The 27,136-nt window shown below is 49.7% G+C and overlaps 9 protein-coding genes across 9 annotated transcripts; 7 read left to right on the top strand and 2 right to left on the bottom strand.

Moving 5' to 3' along the window:
* The first annotated feature begins 188 nt into the window (after positions 1–188).
* Positions 189–2,599, top strand: C8Q69DRAFT_203397 (efflux pump antibiotic resistance protein). Its single transcript, XM_028626113.1, has 5 exons — positions 189–590; positions 662–759; positions 830–1,177; positions 1,250–1,390; positions 1,453–2,599. Exons 1-5 carry the CDS (start codon positions 318–320, stop codon positions 2,291–2,293), a joined length of 1,701 nt encoding a protein of 566 aa, XP_028486395.1. The 5' UTR covers positions 189–317; the 3' UTR covers positions 2,294–2,599.
* A 1,024-nt stretch (positions 2,600–3,623) lies between these two features.
* C8Q69DRAFT_505629 (mediator of RNA polymerase II transcription subunit 7) lies at positions 3,624–4,488 on the bottom strand (the record flags this gene model as incomplete). Its single annotated transcript, XM_028632725.1, has 2 exons — positions 3,624–4,157; positions 4,228–4,488. 2 exons carry the CDS (start codon positions 4,486–4,488, stop codon positions 3,624–3,626), a joined length of 795 nt encoding a protein of 264 aa, XP_028486394.1.
* A 225-nt stretch (positions 4,489–4,713) lies between these two features.
* On the top strand, positions 4,714–6,352 carry C8Q69DRAFT_203427 (PAP2 domain protein). The gene is made up of 4 exons (XM_028626114.1): positions 4,714–5,006; positions 5,088–5,181; positions 5,236–5,575; positions 5,643–6,352. The coding sequence occupies exons 1-4, from the start codon at positions 4,866–4,868 to the stop codon at positions 6,016–6,018; spliced, it is 951 nt and encodes a 316-aa protein (XP_028486393.1). The 5' UTR covers positions 4,714–4,865; the 3' UTR covers positions 6,019–6,352.
* A 446-nt stretch (positions 6,353–6,798) lies between these two features.
* C8Q69DRAFT_460977 (lipase) lies at positions 6,799–8,247 on the top strand. The gene is made up of 6 exons (XM_028630210.1): positions 6,799–7,000; positions 7,070–7,197; positions 7,258–7,321; positions 7,375–7,745; positions 7,799–7,843; positions 7,909–8,247. Exons 1-6 carry the CDS (start codon positions 6,907–6,909, stop codon positions 8,062–8,064), a joined length of 858 nt encoding a protein of 285 aa, XP_028486392.1. The 5' UTR covers positions 6,799–6,906; the 3' UTR covers positions 8,065–8,247.
* Positions 8,248–8,331: 84 nt separating this feature from the next.
* On the top strand, positions 8,332–12,178 carry C8Q69DRAFT_460974 (putative cytomegalovirus gH-receptor family protein). Its single transcript, XM_028630209.1, has one exon. The coding sequence runs from the start codon at positions 8,551–8,553 to the stop codon at positions 11,971–11,973; it is 3,423 nt and encodes a 1,140-aa protein (XP_028486391.1). The 5' UTR covers positions 8,332–8,550; the 3' UTR covers positions 11,974–12,178.
* A 383-nt stretch (positions 12,179–12,561) lies between these two features.
* On the bottom strand, positions 12,562–16,036 carry C8Q69DRAFT_203331 (hypothetical protein). Its single transcript, XM_028626112.1, has 6 exons — positions 15,595–16,036; positions 15,410–15,535; positions 15,226–15,357; positions 14,612–15,172; positions 14,372–14,558; positions 12,562–14,312 (listed from the first exon to the last, which is right to left on the bottom strand). Exons 1-6 carry the CDS (start codon positions 15,820–15,822, stop codon positions 12,625–12,627), a joined length of 2,922 nt encoding a protein of 973 aa, XP_028486390.1. The 5' UTR covers positions 15,823–16,036; the 3' UTR covers positions 12,562–12,624.
* Positions 16,037–18,364: 2,328 nt separating this feature from the next.
* C8Q69DRAFT_505625 (hypothetical protein) lies at positions 18,365–19,757 on the top strand (the record flags this gene model as incomplete). The annotated part of the gene is made up of 2 exons (XM_028632724.1): positions 18,365–18,427; positions 18,483–19,757. The coding sequence occupies 2 exons, from the start codon at positions 18,365–18,367 to the stop codon at positions 19,755–19,757; spliced, it is 1,338 nt and encodes a 445-aa protein (XP_028486389.1).
* Positions 19,758–22,189: 2,432 nt separating this feature from the next.
* On the top strand, positions 22,190–22,980 carry C8Q69DRAFT_443157 (hypothetical protein; the record flags this gene model as incomplete). Its single annotated transcript, XM_028628897.1, has 3 exons — positions 22,190–22,319; positions 22,631–22,761; positions 22,879–22,980. The coding sequence occupies 3 exons, from the start codon at positions 22,190–22,192 to the stop codon at positions 22,978–22,980; spliced, it is 363 nt and encodes a 120-aa protein (XP_028486388.1).
* Positions 22,981–24,981: 2,001 nt separating this feature from the next.
* On the top strand, positions 24,982–26,664 carry C8Q69DRAFT_485714 (putative salicylate hydroxylase; the record flags this gene model as incomplete). Its single annotated transcript, XM_028631847.1, has 7 exons — positions 24,982–25,031; positions 25,098–25,102; positions 25,155–25,231; positions 25,292–25,349; positions 25,411–26,146; positions 26,205–26,536; positions 26,624–26,664. 7 exons carry the CDS (start codon positions 24,982–24,984, stop codon positions 26,662–26,664), a joined length of 1,299 nt encoding a protein of 432 aa, XP_028486387.1.
* Positions 26,665–27,136: the final 472 nt, after the last annotated feature.

Here is a 27,136-nt window from a genome sequence, read left to right as displayed (position 1 = left end):
CTGTTCCCACAGAAATAGTCGGAAGTGGCCAAACACAATATCGCTTTCCTTTGATATGATTCTGGATCATTGTTATGTGCTGGAGAATACAAAAAAAAAACATTGCATGTCTGCTCTGCGATCATCGTGAGATCGGATACGGTTTTCGGCCTGACGAATCAGGCTTCCATACGATCCCACACCCCGCCTCGGCTACCCCGACCTCATCTAAATCATGGGAAACAATTAAATAGAACTCGTTAAATCACATTGAAGCTCCTTGATCAGTATCATATTCGAACCTCTGATTTGGGCTATCTAGCCTCAAGTTCGCAGTCATGTCTCTCGTTCAAGCACTCCAATATGAACTCAGTGCTCAAATACCCCGCTCCTCTTCTTCCCATCAAGAGCCACAGCTACAGCCTTCAATGGATACTATGCCAGCTACATCAGACCATCAGAATGGCTTCCAGGATGACATTGTCGATGAGAATACTCCTATTCCTGCTGAGGTAGCACGCCGGGTCTTCGATGTTGCTCCATTGAACGTAATGAACAAGTCGCGTCGCGTAGTCATTACTTCATTGGTCATCTTCAGTAATCTCGTGCAGGTATGATAGTCGGCGATTAACAGTAATCTGAAAACGATAAACCAGACTTAATACAATAACACTACTGGCAGATGATTGTCAATTTCGTCGGTGTCTCTGGAGGGATGAAACTTGGCGATGCATTGGGTGTGACTCAAGCTCAAGCCACTTGGATCGCGGCTAGTTATGCGTACGCATGTCTCATTATAAATTCCGTTTTTCTAGATATGTCGACTAATTTCAGAGGATGAATTCTACAGTCTGACCCAGGGCACATTTGTCCTGATCAGCGGTCGGTTGGGTGCCGTCTATGGGCATAAAAATCTCCTCTTAATAGGTGGTGCCTGGCTAAGTATATGCACTCTCGTGTGTGGATTCGCCAGTAATTTTTATGCGTTTACAGCAGTGCGAGCGCTTTCAGGAGTTGGAGGAGCGTTCATACTTCCAAACGCCGTCGCAATGATCACCATCACAAACCCTCCAGGGCGTGTGAGGAATCTCAGTTTGGCCTTCTTTGGTGCTTCTGCACCAGCGGGTGGATATATCGGTGCTGTCCTATTGGGAGTGTTCCTGGAGGCGACGGAATGGAAATGGCTTTTTGTTTTCATGTGAGTATCAATGTCAAACGTTGGTGGCTAAGCCCAGCTACTACAAAGATGCTGATGGCAATGACCATGTAGAGCAGCACTTGGTGCCGCCACTTTCCTTCCCCTGTCCGCAATCCTCCCGAAAGAGGTTCCTGTGGATCGGGAAGGCAAGATTGACTGGGTTGGAGCGGGATTGGGAACATGTGCTTTGATATTATTCAACTTCGTTTGGAAGTAAGTGATGCATCAATTATCTCCGCCTTCGGAAGATGCTTTAACTGACACACTATATATAGCCAAGCTCCCAGCGTCGGATGGTCGACAGCTTATGAAATTGCTCTTCTGGTATTATCTGTCGTTCTCTTCGCTTCCTTTGTCATCTGGGAGAAACGTTTCACTCCTCATCCGATCATGCCCTTGGATATATTCAAGGCACCGTCATTCTCTGCCCTTATTCTCGTTGTCCTGCTTAATTATATGGCCGTCGGGACTCTCATTTGGTACCAGATCCTGTGGCTGGAAGAGGCGTGGAATTGGTCTTCTCTGCAATTTGCCGTCGGTTGGACACCTTTCCTGATCTTTGGCACTGGAGCTGCTGGTCTCGCAGCATGGCTTATTCCACGCCTAGCCGCTCAATGGATACTGGCCATTGGGACCATAACGATACTTGTCTCCAATCTGCTCATGGCGACGATGCCTCCGCAGCAGACCTACTGGGCACAGGTTTTCCCGTCGGTAATTCTCTTTGCATTTTGCCCAGATCTGGTGTACACAGCTGCCCAGATTATAGCGAGCAATGCCGTAAACAGGCATCAGCAAGGCGTGGCTGGCTCCCTCATCGGAACGCTTAATCTGTACGGTAACAGTTTAGGCCTTGGTTTTGCTTCGACGGTCGAGACCGAAATTAGACGCCGGACACAGAGTACCATCATGGGCTACAAGGCGGCACTGTACTTCGGGGCAGGCATCAGCGTCATCGCATTGGTGCTAGACCTCCTCTTTGTTCGGCTTGTCAAGGATGACCGCGAGGGATGGCAGAACGCAAATGATATGGATCCAGCAGATGAAATCGAGCTAACTTCCAGTGCGGCTGCTACTGGAACACAGCTACCAACCGCTTCACAGCGCGCGACATAGGCCCATCGTTACATGCCATCTATACCGAGTACATGTATCAAAAACTCCATCGTCCATACGTTAGCAAGATAAAATTTGTTTTGATTTCGAAGATAAATTTAGATATGGAAGAATCGTCTCTATATGCATTCTTTGTTACTTAGCGGAATCAAAAGTCTTCATTGACGTCAGGTCAAATCTATCGGACTAGGATATGTATACTGGATAAGTATCCTGTCGAGATAACTACAACGAATTTTTCATATATACGTTGATATCCATTTACATTTCTCCTATCTTCCATTGAGTAATAGAGCATGGAAACTTATGAAGAATAATAAGTACAGATTGAATAATAATTTCATTCGTAATGCTATACATCTAATAACTAAAGTACCTGCATGGGTATCGATAGAAACCTATGAGAATCCGAGTCAGTAACAGGACCCTTTTGCATGCAAACAGAAAACATGCTGAAAGCAAGACTATCGGCAAATTAATTCTTATCGGCACAGTTATGCACCCATAGCAATTAACTTGATTTCAGATAGTAGATGCACGATGTAATCAATAAAACACTTTTGTGTTTTTAATATGGGGTTGAAACATATTAAAAAAGCATCAATCATCATTTTGGGTAGGGGTGGATAAGGAGACGAAGAGAGGAACATACCAAAACGGATCGTCGCTGGAAGCAAGCTTCTAACTCGGTGGTACCTGGATAGGACGACCTTGATCGAAGCTTTGCCTACAATGTCATAGAGCAGCCACCATTTGGCTGCGATAATGTGCAACTGCCCTTCTCTCTAGCCAACGATAATCTCACTGTACACCAATCATCAATGGGACGTTTCATCTGTGAGAACAATGTTGTGTTGCGAGCGAAGTCGACTTGCTGTTGTTGTACAGGAAGAAATGTTCTGAGTGGGAAAAATTCGGTTAATTTATCCCGCTAATTGACCACGTGATGCGGTGCGGATAAAGTTGCATGCCGGCCCACTTGATCTAGAAATCCGACATGGAACGCGTGCTGAGATCGAGTGGTTGATCTCACCGGCCCCTTTTTAGCCTGACATAGATGATGAGTAGTGGTGGTGCACGGCATGATAAACTGATCAAGTGTTTCATGGATGGGCCACCAGAACGCGTCGCGAGCTCAATACGTAACTGCCGGTCCGAGAAATCGCAATAAGCAAGCACTTGAGGGAAGCATATTGCGTGCAGCCGACGCCAATCCGCAGTAATTAACGATCTCAGGATCTTCCAGTAGTCCATCAGATAATTCAGCGGTGAGAGAAACGTGAAGGATGATATGGTGCCATAAGTCTTGTCCATGGCCTGATCTGAGCCTTCAATCGGTGCCGCTTTCTTCGTCCAACAATTGCCAGATCTGCTGAGCATATTCGACGGCTTTCTTGTTCAACTCTTTGTCCGTCTCCATTTTCTCCCGCGAAAACTGAGAAGCAGCATCTGCGTCACTGCCCTCGTTCTTCAACTGCTGCAGAATGGTCTCCACCTTTGCCTTGACTTGGTCCATTTCTTCTATGTCTTCCTTCGTCTTCTGAAGTTGTTCTTCCATCATTAGAATGAGTGATTCTCGTGCTTGGTGCGGCCTGTAGAGATTGAGAAGATGGTGCGCGTTGACGAAAAGATTTCGCATATCCTCAAGCTTTGGCTCGAATTGTTCCGGTGCTACGGAAAGGATACCGATAAACTCGAGAAAGTTCAAAAGCAATGACTTGCTAATTTTCAAGAGATAATAGGCATGGTTAAGAGGGCGCGAAGGACGCGACAGCGATTGTTCGTCGCCAGCCTCTGTCGCTGGCGGAGAGGGATAAAGTTGCTCTATTCCTTGTTCTTTCAAGGAAGGCAACGCAGTCGAGAGCTACCCGTTACTATGTTAGCTGAAAATATCAGGAGACTCAGGCTACCCTGGTCAGTATAATGTCACGTACACTTTGGAGCTCGCCGAAAACACTGTAGTGTCCATTACTGGGGACTTCCGGAGGTATAAGGAAACGAAGCTCAGGCGGCACCTTGAGAGCCCGCAATTCCGCGGGTGTCCATTTCTTCTTGCCCTTGGGGTCCTGTCCTTCCCTTGCTTCTTGTTTGATCTCTTCGAGCTTTTGCAGATTGGCAGGCGTGAAGTGCTTCCAGAAAGGCGGAGGCGGAGGAAACGCCGCTGTGAGAGCTCGTTGCTGCGCACCGTCGGCCATGAGGGGCACTGGATATGCGTTCAATGGTGTCTTCCTAACGTCGCGAAAAGCTAGGGAAATCTGCTCCAGTACTGAGCCGGACGTTGGCACCGAATCGCAACTGATCTTCTGGACTTCTCAGCCGGAGTTCGAGTCGGCGGACAGTTCGCAGTGACGATCGACGCGCAACCGTGGTCCGTGCCCTCCCTAAGTATCCCGCTGGAGCTGGAAGGCTGCTTGCTCACTGTAAGTATCCTAATCGATGTGCGCTGCGGTCCACGTAGCTGCTATTCCGCTCAATTATTCTTCCCTCTTCAATCCTCGCAATGAGGTCTCAAATTGACTGCCGTTCTCTGGATTTCTGAAGCCTCAAGTCTTCATAGCAAGGCCCATTGCGAATGTCGCGCAACGCGGGATCTCCGAGGCCCATGCCTCTGTCGAATAGACCTGGTGTCGCCGGAGCGCTGTATCGCTTCTGGCAAAGATCATACGCGTCCGATTATATTTCTTTGGGCTTTCTTGCCGTGGGATGGGTACTGGTTAGTGTGACTTCGCACGGATTGATACTTCCGGAGTTCAACTTGCAGACCGAGCACTAAGCTGATTATGATGATCTACAGATACAAATAACTGCCAAACCTTTCCACCAAATGTTCACTTTGGATAACGTCTCCATCCAACACCCATTTGCTGTGGTGGAAAGGGTACCTGTCTGTAAGGTTTAAGACGCTCGCTTTCACGACTCTTTTCTGACCGTTCCATCACAAGTATGGTCTATCATATATGCCGGAATCATACCCCTCCTAATTCTCTTCGCATGGGGTAGTATCTTTCACCCTGGTGCGCATAAGTTTCACGTAACAGTGCTCGGTCTGCTGGTGGCTCTGACGCTGTCATCATTTATCACTGATGTGATCAAGAATGCCGTTGGCAGGCCACGGCCCGATCTCATTTCGCGCTGTAAGCCAGAAAAGGGAACAGCTGAACATCTACTCGTTACTTTCAAGGTCTGCACTCAGACCAATCTCCACATTCTCGATGAGGGATGGCGGAGCTTCCCCAGCGGTCATAGTAGTTTCTCGTTTGCAGGGCTTGGGTATCTCTCACTGTACGTTGTCCACTAGCCCCAAGCTGCCTTTGTATGATACTGACAGCAGGTCTTTTGCGTCATGCAGCTTTCTCGCCGGACAAATGCATGTTCTCCGCCCTGGGACTGATCTCGGCCGGTTCTTAATTTCGCTCGTGCCCTTGATGGGGGCCGCCTTGATAGCCATGTCCCGTCTCGCTGATTATCGACACGATGTCTATGACGTTAGTTGTGGTACACTCCTCGGTCTGGTGGTCGCATACTTCTCATACCGACGTTACTACCCATCACTACGGTCAGTCCATTGTGATGTACCGTACAGCAGGTCTGATGCGGGCGGCTTTGCCAAGTTGGCCGACGATGAAGAGAGACACATGCAAGGAAGTCGTCCAAGGTCGCGGGAATGGGGCTCAGCTGATGAGACTCATCCGCTTACGGAGATATCGTCTAGTCGCCTCCCATAATTATTGTGCATATTTCTACTAGTGGCTTATTGTTAGAACTATTATCAATAAGATCTACACACACTGTTTCTCTGAATCCTGGGATCCTACAGCTATCGTCAGTTATGCTCCGTATCTATGCGAGGCTATATACTTCCTTGATGCGTGGCTATTGTTTCCTACAATTTAAAGAAAGTCTCTGGCTAACTGCAAATGCGAATGAATACCGAAATCTTCAGATGTTCAATACATGTTAGCCGTTTGAATATGATCGGTCGTATACTAGCCCCCGTTTCAGTTGTGGCGGCCACTAAGATCTTTTATCACCGTTCTTGGCGTGACCGGGGCATATAGGTATGATCTCTCTGCAACCACACAGGACCCTTAACTTCAAACCAACAATAGCATCGATGACAGACCCCTTTTCTCTACCCTTTTTCTAAACAGCATGGGTATGTGGTCAGGGGAGTTTGAGGGCGGGATAATGTGATATTAATTGAAGGATTTCGTGCAAGGCTTGCGCAGCTTTTCCACAAAGAGCATGGTTCTTGTTTTGGATCTGGATTGATGCTACCTTAAAGAAACTCTCTGCTGATCAGCATAATCTTGTTTCCCTTTTGGAGTTACGCCCCCGTGGCATCACCCCAAGTCTACCAGGATGCAATGATATCTGTTGTGACGAGAGACCCGTTCCTGGCCCCTGAGTGGTCTTCTCAAAAACGTCCAAGTTGAAGGATGCAAGCAAAAGTCTCGATGGGATGGGACCGGGGCCGAAGAAGAATATAATAGAGAAGATGGTACACTCTACTTATTACTGGATAGCAGGCTGTCTCCGTGCAACATACAATATCTGCGGATAACGCCTTGGCACTATATTCAGCTGTCAATATTGTTTGAAATATACCAGGGATGTATGTTGCGATGTATACCAGACTTCTTGCTTTCGCTTTATATGTCCTTTCGGCAGCAGCAGCCCCTACGATCGAAAGGAAAGATACCAAAGGTTCGCTTCTACTTTATACATACTGTTCATCCCGCCTGTTTCGTCCCCGAAATAACCATTGTAGAACAGATCCTGGTGTCTTCGCAGAACTTCACCGAGCCGCTCAGTTGTCCTCGGCTGCGTACAGCGATTGCCAAAATCAAGCTTTCGATGTTACGATTACCAAGCAGCTAGATGATCATGAAACAGGCACTCAGGTATTCCATAATGGGTTGTATTTGTCGGTCTCTGGTATTATAACACCTGATTTTACGTAGGGGTTTATCGGGTATTCTACCACCAAGGGCCGCATTTCGGTGGCCATGCGTGGATCAACGAGCGGTATGTCCTATACTTTAGACGCGAAAGATTTAACCTAAGCTTACGCTTTCTAGTCACGGACTTTGTCAATGATCTTGACGTAGATCCAGTGACTCCAACCCTCTCCGGAGTCAGCTTTCCCTCAGGTGTTCAAGTCATGAAGGGAGTCTACGATCCATGGTCTTCCGTCCATGATACCGTCATATCTGCCGTCAAGGACCTCGTCCAGAAGTACCCCAACTATACTCTAGAATCCACTGGACACTCTCTCGGTGGCGCCTTGACATACCTATCTTACATCGCGCTGGCACAGAACTTCCCCGACAAGGACGTTACGAGTACCGCGCTGGCTGCGTTTCCGATCGGTAATCAAGCATTTGCAGAATTCGGGAGCTCTATCAATGGCACTTTGCGCCGTGGGAATAACCTCAATGATGGTGTACCAGTAATGTATCCGTTGAATACAATTTGAAAGCACAATGTTGATTTATTTCTTAGAATATGTATGTGGGTTGGCCTTTCGACATGGTACACTACGGAACTGTAAGTTCAGCATGTCTCCCGGCATAGTCGAGGTCTCACCCATTAACAAACTGTTTCTTTCATAGGAGTTCTACAGTTCTGGAAACGCAGATACGACCTTATTGTGCCTAGGTGAGCGCGACGATGCATGCTCTGCAGGAAACGGCGAGTGGGGACCTACGCTTCCAGGACATATAGACAGCTTTGGTATTACCATGCTTCTGGCGGGATGCGGGCAGTGACTCTTTGGATAACCAGTTGTCATCTGGAATGAATGTTATTGTTAGAGTCTGAGCCTTTATTTTTATAGTTTTCTCATGATTATCTTTCCGTCCGAGATTTTGCAGTTGTGAAGTACTTATGTTTTATGTATATATATAGCTGCTTTAGGTACATGATGAGAAACTTCCCAGGACAGACAGTCTAAATATTTGTTCCAATTCAAAGGTAACTTTCGACATTGTTTAATAACATAAAGATGCATATGATAAACAAAGACAAACAGAGATCCTCTTGCTTTTGAGGTTGCCAGAGATTCGCGGTTAGATTGCACCGCTCGGGCTCTCCGAAACAGGCCTGGTCCCGAAACTCCGACATTCCCCAGATAACCCAGCGAGACTTGACCTCTACATGCAATCCGGGTCTGCTCCACGGCCCTTGAAAATGATTCTATGTCGTCGATGCCAAATGTTTACGGTGGCACATACTGATATGGTCCGCTGGGCAGAATGATCGCATCTAGCGAGTCACCCTCACCGCTGCCGTCTTTCACCCAGCATCGCAAAGAGAATCGCAGTACCAGACCGCCTCCACCGGAACTCTGCCTCGAAGCCGATAACGACTCCGTACCCAATAAAGATCACTTCGAAGACCTTCGAGGGCGAATTTTGGCGACCGTCGCCGCAGACAATCTGAATGGAGGAATGATGATGGCGCAACTTCAAGCGGAACCGCAGCAGGTTGTTGGGACAGAGTCTCCGAGGAACCGCGATATGCATGATGGAGTACAACCTGACGGAAGAAATATGATGCATGTGGATGTGGATAAACTTGAGAGGGAAGCTGTTCTCCAGTCAGCTGGTAGTGTGCTGGGGGATCTCACCACGCCCTTGGATTCTCACTCTGCGCCGGTGGCGGGCGAGGACAAGATAACCGTTGCTAAACGACGCAGAGAGGCCCCTCACGGCTCACCAAGAGCTCGCGGTAGATCCGTTGGTGTGGACGCTGAATTTTCCACCACAAGCCAGGATTCGTCGAGAGTGAGTAATGGGCTATCGGATGTGCATGCAGGGACAGATATAGAGGAAAAGGATACCGACAACGGTTCAGCACTTGGGCTAGGGCTTGTGTCCCCGACTCTTACAGAAAATGGAGTGGAAGCCGCTGCAGTTCCATCGTTGCAAGATGACCGCTTCCCAGATGTCAATGGAAGTCCAAGCCGGCCTCGGCGAGAATCATCTCCAGGGCGAATTCGTGAGAGAGAAAAGGTCTTGAAGCTCTCCCCGGAAAAGATACAAGAACTCACATCATCGCCTGAGTCAATCCCTTACCGTAAAGTGTCACCAGATCACCATAAGGGACAAGGGGACATTCACGATACACCGTCTTTGCCATCGCGAACAGTACAATACGGATTACAGGGGGAACACATCCCCTCCAAACGGCCACCGGAGGAGGTGAGGACACCAGACAACAGAGCCTGGCAGACAAAGAGTAGGAAGGAAATTCATCTCGATGAACCTCCTGAATTTTTCGCTTCGGTCGCGCAAGGTTCTTCGACTGTTCGACATCGTCCACATACAACGCGGACGATTTCGACCCCAGCATCCACACGCCAACGGACCTCGTCAGTGGGCAATGAACGTCCCGCTCATAATTGGACGCAACGGTCGAAGCATGACCGATCAGCGCCCAATCGAATTGATATCGAGCACAAAAATAACCTCCTTCCTTCATACATCGCCGACCCTAATCCATCACCGATGCCCCAGACAATTCCACTTCCCCCGCTCTCCATACCCACGTACCTTCAGTTAGAACTTTCTTCCAGTCGGCCCTCTCCGTTGTATATCCATCGGTCTGTGGCGAGCGACTTTCCTTACGAATCTTCTCGAGTTAAAATCGAGAGATTGCAGAATTTCTTTATGCTACCTCCAATCCTAGAGCAGGTACTCTGGTTCGGTGCCTTGGCGTGTCTCGATTCGTGGCTGTACTCTTTCACGATACTTCCTTTACGTTTCATCAAGGCTCTTTATATACTGGCACATTCATGGGCCGTCAACCTTTATGCGGAGGTTCAATTTATCTCCGGGTTCGTCATCAAAGGCGTTGGAAGAGTATGGCGACGAAGAAGAGAAGCTGCTTCTGCAAAGCTATCTGAGCAACGAGGCAGAGAAGACGAACCACCCTCGAGAAGCGTATCTGCCAGCTCCTCTGCGAAACAAGATACCTCTCTGTCAGACCGGGAGACGAAACCTCGATCTAACATACCGCAACCGGATCATGCGCGGCGCCTAGGGCGACCTGGTAACACGAGGCATCGCAGGCAGAAGTCGATCCCATCTGCGTTGCTACCAGATGACAAAGCTGATATTCTAAAGGGGCTACTTATGATCGCTACCTGTTGTGTTCTCATGTTTTTCGATGCCAGTAGGGTATATCACTGGATCCGAGGCCAGGCAGCCATCAAGCTCTACGTCATCTATAATGTTCTGGAGGTCAGTGACCGACTTCTATCTGCCATAGGACAAGACGTTCTGGAGTGTCTTTTCTCCCGTGAGGCCCTAGAGCGGAAGCCCGATGGAAGGAGTAAAGTCTTTCGACCATTCTGGCTATTCCTGATTGCGCTGGCGTATACCGTCATTCACGCGATTTCTCTCTTCTACCAGGCCATCACGCTTAATGTAGCGGTGAATTCTTATTCGAACGCTCTGATCACTCTTCTACTTTCGAATCAGTTCGTTGAGATCAAATCGACCGTATTCAAGAAGTTTGAGAAGGAAAACCTCTTCCAGCTCACCTGTGCAGACGTTGTGGAGCGATTTCAACTCTGGTTGATGCTGATCATCATTGCATCCCGGAACATTATCGAGACAAGGGCGTTTAATTTCTTTGGCACGATAGGGCCGGGTTTTAGCAATGGTCCCTCTGCAAGTACGAACAGCACGCCAGTTTCAACACCGCCACGGTCCTCGTCATCGATTCTTCCCCAATCGTTTACCATATTCCCGTCCTCTCTGTTTTCATCCCTCACTGGAGCAAATTCGTTCTTGACCAATCTGGGCCAATTGCTCGGACCATTCCTCGTGGTCTTGGGTTCCGAGATGCTTGTGGATTGGCTGAAGCATGCTTACATCAACAAGTTTAACAACACTCGTCCAGCAATCTACAGCCGCTTCCTCGACGTTCTGGCCAAGGATTATTACACGAACGCCTTTGCTGACCAGAACCTGACTCGACGACTGGGTTTACCTGTTATACCTCTGTCCTGTCTCTTCTTCCGTGTTTCTGTGCAAACGTATCAGATGTTTCTTGCGGCGTGGTTGCCCCAGCTTCCGCCGTCTACTCCATCAGATACAACGTCTCTTTCGTCGATACACAGACACTATGCTCCTTCTCCATCACCATCCGTGACACCATTCACGCTCAAAACTGCAATTCCGAATACCATCAACCATATAACAAGTCTCTTTCAGTCTGTCATCGCTAATGCCACACCGTCTCCCGCAAGATCGGTCCCAGTCTTCACGGTTATCATCGTCCTCACATGCTACGCTGTACTCCTGATCTTCAAACTCGCTCTTGGCATTTGTCTGCTATCTTTTGCGCGGTCAAGATATAAAGCCATGAAGGTCAGAGAACAGGATGAATTCTACCGATCGGCAAACAGTAACACGGGACAGAAATCTTCGCAAGGAAATGGCCCCTCTTCGTCCCGGGGTCGCGAGTTCGTCGTTGAAGGCGGAAGACGCCTTGGCGGATGGGGAGTAGTCGAGGTCGATGATGACAAAAAGCGATGGATCTACGCGGATGACCCGGAAGGACTGAAGAAAGTGAGGGAAAGAGAAGAGAGAGATAAGTCTGGCAAAGATACCGGAGGTGATATCGAAGGAGTGAAAAGATACGAAATGGTCGCAAAGAGGATATGGTGAGTCGTATCTCTGGTTGCATTTTCACGGAATTCTGTCAACAGTAAAGAGACCAGTTTGTGTCATGTATGTACTATACTTTCTCTCATAGAGAACATATCAATCATCTGCGTCGTGTTCTGCCATGGCGACTCGTTCATTTACAGATATTTTCTTTTGCCGAAGAAAATTCGCGGGAACCTTATATCGGATCCCCATCCATAGCCAGAAGGAGTCTCTTCTCGAGATCCACACTGACACTGTCTTAACCGATGCTTCTGAGCTCCTGATGATATTTCATCTTACGATCGTAATCACATACAGTAAACGGTGCCGGTTGGGAAGTCTTAAGCATTGCCGGGCACAGTGAGATCTTCGAATCAAGTATTCCGCTTACAAGCTCGAAGGTAAGACGAGGAATGACTGACGTTGAGGTGAGGAAGATATAGTAGATGAATCTTATTTTGTTGTTGAAACAAACACACGTGTGCCGCTTCAAGTTCCTATCTCATTGGTTCTCGTCCAACTATCCACCAATGCCAGATGTTAACTAACGACGCCTACAAATTGCTTGCCAGTATTTTTGACAACAGGTCCTCTATCTCATCCTAAAGTACACCCTTACATACTTCCCCCACATCCCTCCCCCCCTCTCCCGAACGCCAATTAGATAGCTTATGAACTCGGTCCAGCTGATTTGGTTGGTAATTTTGCAAACACCGAGCGGAAAATCTCACGGCTCTTGTACAGATTCTCCACACGCAGTCGCTCATTGTCAAGGTGAGCATGGTCACTTGCTTGACCACAGGGCATATGTGCTGCGGGTGCTCCAAATTCTTTTTCTAGAAATCGTATAGTAGGGATGGATCCTCCCTCGCGGATGTAGATGGGTTTGACTGGAGCACGAGCAGATACGGCAGGGTCCGCTTTCCGATGCGTATCAAGACTATGACCATTGGATACTTGGCTCTCAGCTAGTGATGTAGAGGCGCCGTTGGAATTACTGGCGAGAGTCGACGAAGTGGGAATAGTGGCACCAGAGGTGGATTGTTTCCTCGAGGCCTCCTTCCCTGCAGATGAGGTCGTGGTTGAATAGATGATGCGGTCAATATGAGACGCAATGCTGTCGGATGAATCGGTCCGCAGCAATTCGCTACCACCAGCTCGAGCAGCACGGCCACGCTCGAGAGGAGGATAGTTGTGCTTTTTGTTGTCGTGGTCAGGTGTCCACGCGGCCGTAATGGCCTCCGATAAGGTCTCAAATATCTCGTTGTCAGGGTCACCCAGCCAAGGGTCCGATTTCCCTGTTATTTCGACAGTGAGATCATTCTGAGAGTCCAGAAGAGCAAATTGCTCTTGTGCATAGGCAGTCAAGCTTGCCGCTACCTGATCAGCGTCTTGATTAGGGACAATACGGATCGACAAGCTCGCTTTCGCCTTGCGCGAAATCGTTGTTGTTGCACTCTTGTTGCCAGGAACATCGACAGAGTGGATAGTCAGAGATGGCTCCCGCCAGCGATGCATGAGTGATTTTGTGAAGGCCTGGCTATCAGGGATCTCAGGGTGGTTCGGTAGCAGTGCCTCCGCAATTGCATCGTAGCGCTGCTTCTCAATCTCGGTGAGAGGCAGCACAGGATCATGGAATCCAGGAATGTTGATCCGGCCTTTAGGTCCGACAAGAGTACTGAGGAGGATTGTCAAATCCTTCAACGGCTCATCCAGGAGAGAACTACCATCAATACCACTGTGCAGGTCAGGATGGTCGCTTGTGACAATCAAGTTTGCGTGGACGACGCCTCGCAGTCCGTAGGTGAGACATGGTGTGTAGTCATCAATCCAGTAACTGTTGGCGAGCAAGATCCAATCAACACTCCCGATTAATGACTTGTGTTTCCGCACAGTTTCTTGGAACCCTTGCGAGCCCGATTCTTCTTCTCCCTCGATAAGGAAGACAACATCGCAGCCAAGACTCTTTTGCCGTGCTAGATCAGCGGCTCCATACAAGGCCGCTAGAATAGGCCCTTTGTTGTCAGAGACACCTCGACCATATAAGAAGCCGTTGATTGAAGACAGCTGGAAGGGATCCGACCTCCACTTCGGCCGATTCGTATCAGCCCCGACAACATCGTAATGACCATAGAAAAGAACCGTCTTGTGTACGGGCTGTGGCGAAGTAGCACTGAATCTCGCATAGACGACAGGATTAGTGTCCTTCCCCGAGGCCAGGAGTTTCGTCTTGGCCCCCAGGTAGTTGCAGTGACGCCGGAGGAATGCTGCGCCTTGGTTGCACTCTCCCGCGAACTTTGGACTAGATGAGATCGTCTTAAAGGATACAAATTTTGCCAAGCTGTTGACCATTTCATCTGTACAAGGCGTCAGAATAGATACCATGGAATTGGGCTTAAACGATATATATCCTTACCGTTGCTGATTGGGGCCAGTTCTACCTCATCAACGGGATGGTCGGTCAAGTCCCAGATAGCCACAGTGTTGTCATTTCCACCAGTGGCGTAAATACGCCTGTCTTTAAAGACACCGGCAGCGGAAGCGAGCATCGTCCCTTCGTGTGCCACCCAACACCCGATCTCTTCAAATTTGGAGTTAAATTTCTGGGCCAGTTAGTATAACAGTGTGAGGGGGCCTTAAAAGAACTCTGTAATACCTTGACTATGCCATTTGAGTCACCACTAATAGTGATTCCCTTGATGATATCAACAGCCCATAGATCTCCGCTCTGCTTCGCGATGCGCTTCACCAGCTGGTGGGAATCCAGATTCCAAATGTTCAAAATGCCTCCTGCAAGACCACAGTAGAGAAACGAGCCTTCCACAGCTATTGACAGAACAGCGTCACTACCATTCTGTAGTTTGGCAAACTGAACTGGCGCACCATCCGAGCCCTGGCCCAGGTGCCACAGCTTGACGGAGCCGTCACCAGAGCCAGTCAGCAGAACCTCCTCTGACGGCGCGGACTCTACTAGTCCTCTGACAAGAAGCATGGAATAGACGTAGCCATGATGGGAGAATCGCTTGTGCTGATCTCTCCTGAAAGTCAAAACCTTTCCGCCGTGACTGACTGAATGAGCGCCTCCAGGACTTGCATCTGGACGGGGAGTCACCGCACCATCAGGGCCTCGAGAGTCGAAGAATCTGTGGGCTCTGTTTGACGGGTGAGCGGCTGGAGCCAGCACCTGGTTCGCTTCTGTTTGTGATAGATTGCACCACTGTGAGGGTCAGAGCTACATGTTATTTTCTCATGCGTATTACGAAGGCATACCTGGAGGCTAGTATCTTGACCGCCGCAGTAGACAGTCTTCAAGTCTGACGAGTAAACTACGGCGAAGATATCACCCACATCATGATGTGAGTAAATCGAATAAAGGCGCTCAAACGTCCTCGTAGACCAGACCTGCGACTCGAGTTACTTGACATGCGAGCCGCTCATAAGGGATAGAACTCACATTGACCACGGAGTCTCCTCCACTGGAGAACAACAATTCTCTGTCTTCGGATAGGTGGAGCCCAAGGACACTCTCCTTGTGGGCATGCACGGAAAGCACCAAGTCGTATGTCTCCAATGACCAAGCCTTCACCGATAGTCAGTCAAATACATCCTAAAACCACAGAAAGACAAACTTCAACTAACAAGGATATCGCCCCCTTGGAGGCCTGCAAAGACACTTTCTTCATCGAGCACAAGAGCTAAGACAGAGCGACTAGCCTTGACTCGATGGCCGACAGCACATTCATTCTGTGGCCGTGGATTTGGGTCGTATTCGGAGACAGGACCTTGCGCAGATCGCTGGTCACTGTCCCAGGCCTGTGCCTGATCTTCGAGATCTGATGTGCCGTCCGATTCCACTATATCACTCATCGCGGCCAGATGGCAGCGCAATGCTATTTAGCTACGGTCCGTCGCTCTTTTGTTTTTGGATGTTCTGGTCCCGGCCACCCGTGACTGCGTGGCTTCTTGTGACACCCTTTCAACCTCGGGCCAGTGATATCCGGCACAGCAGATAAAGTGCTATATATTGATCGATTGATTTCTTCGACACTGGCACAGATAGTCTGGTGTGTCACAGTGGAGTCTTGGAGGTTGACGGTCCAGCCCGCAGTCTCGGATGTGGCGGTGCGCCGGGTGAAGTTTGGTACACCCAGGAAACGACCAGAGATCGCGAACAATAGCAGTTAGACGAAGCGGAAGAAACTTACAGCGTCCCATGTTACCTTTCTTCCGGTTCAGACAACAGGCCGGGTTACTGTTTGAGATGGATCGACCGTCAGCCCTGTCTTTAACGATGTGTTCTGGAAGGCCAAGCTAGGGGCAAGCTAGATGCAGAAAAGAACAAGTGAACGGCGACCGATGAAGCTCCGGATGGACCGAATCGCTCGATGATCTCCACAGAAGGCCGCAAACTGTACGATCTAGAGATGTCGCAGGTCGCAGGTCGAACTCACTCTGATACTGAAAGGACTCAGGGACACTTGCCTTGGTTCCCACGAAAGTCGAATAAGGGGCGGGTCTTGGCCCCGATGACGTGCTGGCATTCGAGTCATTGTTGTCTCCCATGCCTTGAAGATGATGTCTTCAGACAATGGAATGGCGAGATAGATGCTCGTTCAAGCAGGTGCCACGTGCTGGTTGGTGGTGTTGCAGTACTCAACACCTCAACAGTGACGGCGTGTTGGCATCGCCTTCTTCGATATAAGTACAACACGGTCGACAAATGGGGACCGGATCAAATGAACAATTTTGTCGTCAGCAAAGTATCTTGTATCACCCTCAAGTTGTCTCAGATCACAATAATGGCTCCAAGAGGATGGATTACTCCCTCAATCCTGAAGAAGATCGCGTGTTTGACTATGCCTACGAGCTACAGAACAGGAACATTGAATTAGACTACAATCATGGGCGCAGGTGAACCCGATGGCCACCTCAGCTGCAGCCGTTGGCGTGGGCATGGCGCATCCGTCGAAGATAACCAACGGCCTGCTGTCGAAGGAATTCGCAGGTCTCTCTACCTGGCGAGCCGCGAGACAAGCAGCTCTTGGAGACCAAGATCCGCACTTACTGCGTCTACCCTTGCCCCGCGGGGAGCTGTGCTTGCAGAAATTGTACTCTTCTTCGGGGGAGATCCCTTCTGTTGCGATCAGGCCCACGTCCTTACGCAGTGGTGACATACATGATAGGCGCCATGGTTATGAGGCCGAGATCAGTGGTTCTGTGTAGCAGATGCTCGTGTACGACAAAGCAGAGACTGTATTGGTACCTGATTGCGGGGTTGCTCTGGCCATCTGACAAGAATAGGCGCTTCGAGAAGCCTGGAAACCGAGAGTGCAGAGTAAGCAGGGCCATCTTCTTCAGATCGTGACCGATCCCGGCCCCGGGGCGATTGACTGGTTTTCCCTGATACCCACCGGGACTCGTTCTTGTACGCCATGAGAAAGAATATTGGCGCGGGCGGCTGCATCGAATAGAGACAATAATAACGATTAGTTAGTGTTTTATGGATCAGATTCCTTTCTGATTCATAGAAGAACAAGCAAATCATCCCTCACCGCTTGTGGCGCAGTCGCTGTCACATGGTCCGTGAGCTCACCAGCCACAGTGTCGGGATCAGATCAATACGGGCATTCAGCCAATGATACAACAGGACACACTGTCTGCGCCACAGGAGGACACCGCCAGTCAATGCCAGGACGTCCGTCTTCCTATCATCCTGAAGCCCTGACAATTGACTCGCATTTTGTCGAACCAGCACAGGTCAGAGCCTCCTTCATTAGGTTGTTGGTCGTGCGTTGCAGCCCGCCAGCTAACTATCGGTCCCTCGCATCAAGCAATCAGCAATCGACAACGAACATTCTCCACGGATCTCCGGCTACTTTTCTACCCAATATGCCTTGGACAGGCTGGCCTTCCTTTTATCACCTTTTCCTTTTCTCTTCAAAGCATACCGACGGAGTGTAAGACCATCGCCGGAATCACCTCCCGTTCGCTGCTTTGTCTGGAGCGTCGCCGGTGCATCCCAGCCCCCTAATTGCATCGCTCCACCCAGGAGCAGCGTTAACCGCTGTCACTCCCGAACCGGTTCAAATACCCGCTGTATGCCTTACCGCGACCATTTGTTTCACCCAACAACGCAGCCTGCCTCACAGTGAATCATCTCGACAGATTCGACATATTTCAGACCTCTCAGCAGTCTGCAATTCCTGTTGACATGACTATTTTTTTCTTCAAGCATTTTTCGCCCTGTTACTCCAGAGTTACTATTGATCGCCCACTGACCACCACATTGGATGTGTGACTCGATCGGCCTATTTTGGAGCGCAGACTAGAACTTGTGGAACGGCAGATCATTGCGGGGAGCTGAACTGAGCTGAGCTGACAGCATTTCCCTCGCAGTCCGCTAAGGACCATGGCGGCCAACTTCGCTCATACCATATCGGTGGTGGACAAGTCTGGGAAGGTAGTGAGCACGGTGAGTAGATCTCAGAACATGCATCGCGAGCGGAACAGTGCTGATTTATCCGTAGAGTAAACATATCTTTGGCGTCTTCAAGGAGGCCCGCGATGCCTACCGCGAGCGTAAGGCTGAAATCCGGGCCGAACGGAACGCAATCATTGCGGAAAAGCAGGCACTGAAGGCCCTGGAGGCCTGTCATATCGATGAAGAGCGCTCCATAGCTGCATCGAGAAGGAGTGGCAGGAGCAGGAGATCACACCATCCTCCGAGAAGTCACCACCACCGATCGCACTTCGAACAAGATGCCCCTGGACAAGACCCTCAGGCTCCATATGGACAGGCAATGGATCTTCAGCGGCGTTACAGCGATCAAAATATTGGAGTGAAGGAATCAAGACCAGTGGCAGGCCGCTATAACTCGGATTCCCACATCGATATGGATCTCGCGTACGGGGAAGTTCACCCTTCTGCGCTTGCGCTGGCCCCGCGGAGTGGACCAGCGCCCGAAGCAGAGGAATTAAATGGCCTAGTCGACAGGGCAAAGATGCTGCTTGAAGAGGCGGACTGCCTCCAGCGCAGTGCAACAGCCACTATGGCCCATCTGCAGAAAAACCCTGATGCCATGGCTGCAGTCGCGCTTACTCTGGCTGAAATCAGCAACATTGCCGCGAAGATGGCACCGAGTGTGCTAACCAGTCTCAAGGCCAGTGCGCCTGGAGTGTTCGCACTGCTCGCAAGTCCGCAGTTCTTGATCGCTGCCGGCGTTGGTATCGGTGTGACCATTGTCATGTTTGGCGGATATAAAATCATCAAGTGCATCCAAGGTGCGGGCGTTGGCGCTGGCGCCGACATCCCCAAGGACCAGCAGGCCGTTGCAGAGCCAATGGACCAGATGTTCGAACTCAATGAGAAGAACCTGAGCCGTGTAGAGGTCTGGCGCCGTGGCGTGGCTGACGTGGAGGCGGAGAGTGTCGGCACCTCCGTTGACGGGGAGTTCATCACTCCGACGGCGGCAGCCATGTCTGGCATCGATATTACACTTGCTGGCATGTCCCGCGACCCCAGGTTCAGATATGAAGACGATATGTCGATGGCGTCATCTCACCGATCCCGGCGCTCGCATCGCTCAAAGGCACATTCGAGTGCCCACTCTTCATCTTCAGCCCCATCCCGGGCTCACTCGAAAGCTCCTTCAAAGGCCCCCTCAAAGGCTCCCTCAAAAGCTCCTTCGCGGGCACCTTCGAGGGAGCCCTCGAAGGCACACTCTCAGGTTTCCGCGAAGGAGAAGAAGCCCAAGGAAAAGCCAAAGAGATCTAGCAGACTGAAGCTGATGTTTACTGCGTAAGCTGCTCTTCCGCTTGCCTATCTATCGTGTCAGGGACAGGCTGCTATTTGCATCGACATGTATTGCCAAGTGGGCAAGATACTAATTTCATCTCGATCTACGCGCTACGGAATTTACGACTGAGGAGTTAATATAAAGGAGCGAGTATACTAATACATGGAGAACGGAGTCAATTATATGCTTTTGGGTTTTCGTGATTATGATCTGCACGAGCGTTTACAGTTGTTTTCTATGGCGTGGCGTCTTCATGTGCTGACTGTCGATATCTTCTCATTCACATTATAGAAATCTCCGAGAATAACCGGGTACATATGCATATCATTGTCGATATCAGCGACAGATAAATAGATGTCTATTTTCAGCTCTATTGTGTCGCTTTCCGTGGTTGAAGCTAGTATTGTAATTTCTGCATAAGCTATCCACTCCGTCGACAGGCATTGTAGATGAACTCGGCCCAGCCTATATTCATCCAACATCCAACAACTAGATCTACGCTTCAGCATCCCCGATCTCCAGATGCCTCGCCTCAACAGACTCTGCCTCGGAACTCTTTAGACCCTGTATGACAACTCCTTTAATCACGCATTGATACGACCGGAACTTGCGCGCGGGTAGAACTGGTTCTGCATTGATGATGAGTAGTTATGAGCTTACTTGTGAAACAAAACCAAGATCCCGTCTAGTATTTACAGTGATAAGAAACTATTATAGTTTAGGAATGAATCCAGTAGCTCTGAAGTATACAAATGAACATTGACATTCTCTAGGATTCATTCCCTACTCCCTCTTCTGATATGGACGATCTTTCAACGGAAAGGAATATATATATATACATGGACATATCCAGAGTGATACCCAATACAACAAACTTCTTCCATTCATCTGCGCGATTCAGAACGAAAGATCTACTTTCAATTTGCGGAATATTATTTATTTACGGCCCTCGAGATCGGAGAACACTTCCCCCGCACTGATATTGAGATGATCACTCAAGCCCACGAGCAAGACATAGCAGCCCACAAACAACTTGAATGTGCGAACGCATGGAAAAAGATAGCAGAGTTCTAGGCCGGCTCTCCACTTGTTTCAGAACATATCGGTTCTCGAATGAGTCTTGTGACAAAGTTAATCATCATAATAATGGGTTGAATGGTTGATGTAGTTAGTCTATGAGAATGTTTCTCCGCGGCCGGACTACCTAAGTGTGCCGTATCTTTATCAACGGGCCCATCAACCCAGTCGTGAAATATCGCCTCTAACTACTGCGTAGAATCATGATAAACGCGTACCCTTCGTCCCGGGGCAGCGAGGAAGATGAGCTCAGCACGGATGTTTGATTCTAACTAGGTAGTGCATTGTATTACTCTCAGCCAGTCCGGTACAAAACGGGGTAAAGTCCCACATGGAGTCCCGGCAAATACATATTAAGCTTTATTAGAGTCCGGGGGCTGGTTTGAGCTTTGGTGGGGTAGTTCTAAGTACTTAACAGATGCGATGTCGATGACAAGAAAGCATATTGTTTCGTGAGTATCAGATCCCCTCGTCAGATAACCCATGGATGGATGCATCTTACTTTCTAGAGGTCTCGGGTTTCTAAGCCTGTCTTAGTCTAGAAGGCAAGTCCTTTTCTGAGGAGCTCCAGGGAAAGACAAATCATCACATAACGAATTGCCTGAGTAGTCGTGAAAGTAGCATGACATTGGCTCTGTCGGAACATCCCTTTCTGCCGCTCTTTTTCTCTCTCGACTGCCCCATGTCAGGAATGCACGCGATTGAGACAGTCATAGCATTCATGCCCCATGTTCCGTGCCTACTCGTCTATCGAGATTGGTAGAGATCTAATATTTGCATGCAGGAATGATGAATAGTTATTGCAAAGGATAGGAAGGTCTTCCTAATGCGACCTTAACTGTCTGTGGGGCAAGTTGACTATGAATCCTCAGCCCTTAAAGACACATTGGAGATATCCCTGCTAGTTTAATAATGTATCTACTCTACGAGACGCGGGAGCTGGAAGAACTAGCAATCTGGTTTACCTTACCAGACGATTGGTGGTATGATGCTGTGCTAACATCGATCTCGTAGATATTGGCACCAGGTCCCACGTCCAGAGCCAAACTCGTAGCAGTTCACAAGCGGGGTAAATAGTTCTGCGAGATGGACGGTTGGAGCAGCATTCGTATACATGAGAGGACAATCCTGATCATAGTAAGAGACACCAGCAGTGAGGAATATCCGGCTGGGCCTGTATTCGGAAGCTATTTATGCAAAGCAGTTTGGCACACACTGATATCCACCCCTTACCAGACGGCAAACCCTGGATCTATTTCAAGCAATTTGTAAAGGAATATAAGGCACCCCTGATCACATTCTGGAGTGGTCGCAATCCGACACTTTGGATCCGCGATGCATGGGCTGCGTAGTTGCTCGACATGCGCGCAGGCATCTATGCTTTGCGGCCGCGAATGGTGGTCTTCGGAGAGCTTGGCTTGGATCAGTTATTCTGGGGACCGCTGGCGGCTACATCGACGGTTAACGCACATGGGTGTCAGTCTGCAATAAGTCAGGAGTTATCGCAGCTTCCAGAATGACGAGAGTAAGGTGGTCGCCTACAACCTGCTATCTACCCCTAAGGCATATGTTAGCCATTTTGAACGATATGCCGCAAGTGTTGTATCTATCATCGGTTTTGGAAGACGAATTGTGAGCTTCACGGATCCTATTATAACAGAGGTCATTGTGGTCATGCAGCTGGCCTGAGAAAATGTTCCTGGCAAGAAGTTCCCAATGATGATGGGAAGTCTTTGGTGCGGGAAGCGGTATATCCAGTTCCACACCGATCACGTTCGTTCTCCCCTGCTGTGCCTTTCCAGAGACGTTACCAAAAGCCTGGGAGGAACTCGACCAGGCTGTTGGACATCAGCGCAGCCCCACGTTCGAAGATGAGCCCAAGCTGCCTTATGTCGACAGTCAAGGCATTTGTAAAGGAGGTTCTCCGCTGGCGGTCAGTAGCAATCATTGGAGGCCAACCCCATGCTCCAATCCAAGATGAACATCTATAAGATATGCATTCAGCGCGATAACAATACGAACGCTAGTGCCTGGTACTGACAACACACAGGGGTGGCTGTTCTTTTTCCCAAAGGTATCTGGGTCCAAGGGAATGTTTGGGCTATCCACCACGATGAACGCGAATCCCGACCGATTCAAACCGGAAAGATAATACATCAAAGGCAGCCCTGACAGCCGTCCGTACCCGGGAGACAGAGAATACATGACCTTCGGTTGGGGCCGTCGGGTATGCAGTGGCCAGGGGCTGTGGAACAGGGTACATACATTCATCATGGTGGCCCGCTTACTGTGGGGTTTTGAGGATCCAAAAGGCCGTTGATGAGCAAGGAAACAAGATTCCAATGAACATCTTTGACTATACGTATGTGTTCCTGGCCGTCCCCGGCAGTCTGTCTCGGGATATATCATTATTGTTGTTGTCTGACTGAGATGACAGAAACGGCCCCAACATGCGTCCCAGCCCGTTTGAGTGTCGGATCACACCTCGCAGCCTGAGATACAAGCAACGATTGAGCGGGAGGGCCTGCAGGCTCTCTCTGATCTGGTTTCGTACGAGGGTGAAACCAAGTTATCAGACAAAGAGATTGTCCTGAAGTCTGGTCGTTGGGACGTTGTCGCATGGTGATCCGAGCCCAATATCTACTCAGCATCAATCCTTCCGCGAATGGGACAACGGCTCTGGATTCCGCTAGCTCAGAGATCCACGATCACTGATCAACGGCCGGAGTAAAGTGAGTCCGTAGATAAATGATAGATATTGGCAGTTCTCGGATCCGCATTGGAAAGGCAATACCGAACGACTCAGACCTGTGGAGCAGAAGAACAACCTGTGGGGAAAGGGACGGGAAACGGGGAGCCCACCACGTGCAGATGAGAGACCACGGATTGATTCATAGGTTTCGTAGAGGGCAGAGGCTGAAGGAATAACAATAATAATGGATGTAAATATCTGCTTGTGCTATCTGATCCAAGACAGCCAGGGCCGTTGCACATTTCCTTCTGATACTGTATGTAATAATGTATACTACCAGCATCGCAGATTGGCCACTGCATGGACGTTGTAACTGAAGCATCCTTGTTTATTCTGCCATGACAGGGCACCGGGGAGGAGCCAATCGCTGGGGTATTCCGACTGTTCAATAATGATACTGCATCCCCGGGGCGTTGCAGCAACGGAGTGAATTCTCCGGAACTGTCCCCGTCTAGCCTCAGAATCATCATAATACCATACATAGCGTGTGCAGCAGACGAACTCCTGTACTCCTTATCGAGAACAGCAATAATAATGACTTGACTCGTCTTTGAGTGAGTGAGCAAAGAGAGTTAGTGAGTTCGTGTATCGGCAAGAGAGAGAAGCCATCATTGCCGTGAACTGGACGGGCGATGGCAGACGAGGCAGATGACATAGGGAAACAGAACAGCGTAACTAAGTAAGTATGAATAGTTACAGCTCACAAAAGAAGAATGAGACTTGAACCACCGTTGAACTGGACAAATAATTAGTTAGTTCGCGACAGAGGGAGAACCGGCAGATGAAAGGGAACTGACAGCCGGGCACGACCAAAAGAGAAGCGCTGCCGAGGATTTCTGCCGAACGCCAACGCCTCAGGACGCCAACTGCTCCTCCACCGCGCGCTATCCCATAGGACATTGCAGTATCAATCTGTTGCCAAGCTCCGCAGCCTTCGATCCCGCCGAACGCTTTTCCAAATTTCCACGCTTTTCCTGTCTTCTTGGGCCGATTTTTTGCGCCAGTCGCCGCACACAGACCGGACCCTAATCTACTACTAATTGCCCCGGAGAACAGTCCCTTGGGTCCCGCGCCCCGCACGGCTGGACCGGCAGTGCGCATCTCGGACGGCATTACCCTCGCTGTCTTTGCCGTCGCAAGACGAGGTCGTGGGGGCACAGTATCGCGAGATGGGGTCTTCGACCGGCTGTTCGAGCTGTAGCCTCGCGGTTCTGCTTCTGTCCACTTCCCGGAGGCAGATAAAGACAAGCCAGGTCCGCGACATCAAGGTGAAGTGATTCAATTGCTTCACTGGATACGGCCCGCTGCCTCTTCGCGCGCAGGAAATTTTCACGTGGGACGCTCCGGGTTCTTTTCTTCTCTTCTCAGTCGATACCGGGCTTTGGTCAGACGATCGCCATCATGGTGACGGTACCACAGGCGAAGACGCCGTTGACGGTGGTCGTGGTTGGGTATGGCTCCTTCGATGCATCTGTTCCATCATATCTCGAGAATGATAGCTAATAATTTTCTTATAGAGCAGGTATGACGCATGTACAGCGCGCGCAGTGGCATCAAAAGCTGATGGCGAACAGGAATCGGGGGTATGGCAGCTGCTCTCACACTTGGTCTGCGGGGACACCGGGTGATTATCGTAGAAGCAGCACCCAAGGTACGTGGGACGAAACAATGCTCCTGAAATGCGTGACAGGATGCTAACTTACAAGTACAGCTTATGGAGGTTGGTGCCGGAATTCAGGTTTCCCCGAACATGTTGAGGTTACTCGACCGTGAGTGCAATCTATCCAGAGAGGTTGGACATACACAGCAGGTTCTGATGGGATACAATAGGGTGGGGTGTCAGTGATTTGATCCACGCAACAGATGTTCCCCTTGAGCATATCAACGTATTGAGATGGGAGAACGGAGCGGTCCTGGGCAAGATGCCGGTCAACAAGGCCTACGGACAGCAGGTTGTCATCCACCGGGCAGATCTACACAACGCTTTGATCGAAAGAGCTCTGGCCCTGCCCAATGTTGAGCTCCGGGTCAATTCGATGGTTAAGGATGTCACCTTTGAGCCCCCGTCAGTGACACTGGTCAACGATACGGTGGTGTCTGGAGATGTCGTGATTGCAGGCGACGGCATCAAATCCGTGATCCGCGGCAAGCTCCTGGACGATGACATCAAAGCGTACCCGACGGGAGATGCTGTGTACAGAGTCATTCTACCCCGCAGCGTGATGGAGACGGACCCGGAGCTGAAGCAGCTGATCGATGAGCCCGATGCCACCCGATGGATCGGACCCGGACGCCATGTCATCGCATATCCCGTTCGCAAGCACGAGCTGTACAATGTCGTCTTGACGCATCCGGATCGAGGTAATGTTGAGGAGGGTTGGACCACCAAGGGATCAAAGCAGGGTATGGTCAACGACTATCTTGGCTGGGACGCCCGGGTGAGGAAGATCATCGATTTGGTGCAGGAGGACGAGGTGCTGGAGTGGAAGCTCTGTCTACACAAGCCCCTCCCGACATGGGTCAAGGGTAGTGTGGCGTTGATGGGAGATGCATGCCATCCCATGCTGTAAGGACATCTCCGTTTGTTCCCGCTTCCCCACGGGTTCGTGCTAACTCTTTATCAGACCATACGTTGCACAGGGTGCTGCTCAAGCCGTTGAGGATGCTGCTGCTTTGGGCGTCCTTCTTTCTGCCATCTCCTCTCCCCGCGAGGTGCCCCTGGCCCTACAGGCCTACGAGAAGTCCCGTAAGCAGCGTGCAGACACTGTACAGCAGTCAGGGACGGACAACCGCATCACACTGCACCTGCCTGATGGCCCCGAACAAAGAGCGCGCGACGAGCAATTCCGTGCCTCGATGAATGGAGCATCTAATCCCGATAAGTGGGCCGATCGGGAGACACAGAAGTTCCTTTGGGGGTGGGATGAAGAGGAGCACGCCCTTCAGGCGTGGAATGGTGCGTTGTGTGAGCCTTGCCTCAGACCCTCGTCCATATATGGAGGGGTAGCTAGAAAGAAACAGCTACTGACTTTTCTTTTGACAGAGATTGTTGGCGCTGAAGTGAAGGTGAATGCCAGCTTGTAGAGCACGATCTTCGTTTCAACATGACGGTTTTTGCATGACTAGGTATTTTCCCCATTGCTCTATCTCTTCTGTTACTGGAATTGACCTGAGACTTTTGCTACTAGAGTTATTTAACGTGATCGGTCGATCTGTATGCAGGACAACTATACAGTGGTTGTGTCCTCGTTAAGAGATTCCCAGCGAGCAAGCGATCGGATCGATTCCGGCGTTCATCCTTTCAAGGCGGCTATATTGCGCATTTGCATGCACATGATTTTTTTATCTTCTCTTCTATCTTCGACCTTCATTCTTTTCGCTCTATTGTAGACTAGATTCATCAATTTTATTGAGATGCCTAACTTGTTATAGCTTTATACTGAACATCTCGACGCGGATGGATCTCTCAGAAGCTAGTGGAAAACTGAAACTAGCATCAGCCATATATCTTGGGCCTGCTAGATGCTTGATTGGGTGAAACATCTCTTGGACAGCT

The sequence above is a fragment of the Paecilomyces variotii genome, assembly GCF_004022145.1.
Source record: "Paecilomyces variotii strain CBS 101075 chromosome Unknown C8Q69scaffold_3, whole genome shotgun sequence".
Lineage (NCBI taxonomy): Eukaryota > Fungi > Ascomycota > Eurotiomycetes > Eurotiales > Thermoascaceae > Paecilomyces > Paecilomyces variotii.
This window is presented reverse-complemented; position numbering and strand designations above follow the sequence as displayed.

Excerpts from the sequence above, each read along its gene's own strand:
- C8Q69DRAFT_203397 (XM_028626113.1), top strand. The coding sequence starts at position 318 with ATGTCTCTCGTTCAAGCACTCCAATATGAACTCAGTGCTCAAATACCC. Across the intron at positions 591-661 it reads TCTTCAGTAATCTCGTGCAG|ATGATTGTCAATTTCGTCGG; the intron begins GTATGATAGTCG and ends CACTACTGGCAG. Across the intron at positions 1,391-1,452 it reads TTATTCAACTTCGTTTGGAA|CCAAGCTCCCAGCGTCGGAT; the intron begins GTAAGTGATGCA and ends CACTATATATAG.
- C8Q69DRAFT_203427 (XM_028626114.1), top strand. The coding sequence starts at position 4,866 with ATGTCGCGCAACGCGGGATCTCCGAGGCCCATGCCTCTGTCGAATAGA. Across the intron at positions 5,007-5,087 it reads TTGCCGTGGGATGGGTACTG|ATACAAATAACTGCCAAACC; the intron begins GTTAGTGTGACT and ends GATGATCTACAG. Across the intron at positions 5,576-5,642 it reads GGGCTTGGGTATCTCTCACT|CTTTCTCGCCGGACAAATGC; the intron begins GTACGTTGTCCA and ends TGCGTCATGCAG.
- C8Q69DRAFT_460977 (XM_028630210.1), top strand. The coding sequence starts at position 6,907 with ATGTATGTTGCGATGTATACCAGACTTCTTGCTTTCGCTTTATATGTC. Across the intron at positions 7,198-7,257 it reads ATCATGAAACAGGCACTCAG|GGGTTTATCGGGTATTCTAC; the intron begins GTATTCCATAAT and ends GATTTTACGTAG. Across the intron at positions 7,844-7,908 it reads ACATGGTACACTACGGAACT|GAGTTCTACAGTTCTGGAAA; the intron begins GTAAGTTCAGCA and ends TTTCTTTCATAG.
- C8Q69DRAFT_460974 (XM_028630209.1), top strand. The coding sequence starts at position 8,551 with ATGATCGCATCTAGCGAGTCACCCTCACCGCTGCCGTCTTTCACCCAG.
- C8Q69DRAFT_203331 (XM_028626112.1), bottom strand. The coding sequence starts at position 15,822 with ATGAGTGATATAGTGGAATCGGACGGCACATCAGATCTCGAAGATCAG. Across the intron at positions 15,173-15,225 it reads GTCAAGATACTAGCCTCCAG|TGGTGCAATCTATCACAAAC; the intron begins GTATGCCTTCGT and ends TGACCCTCACAG. Across the intron at positions 14,313-14,371 it reads ACTGGCCCCAATCAGCAACG|ATGAAATGGTCAACAGCTTG; the intron begins GTAAGGATATAT and ends CGCCTTGTACAG.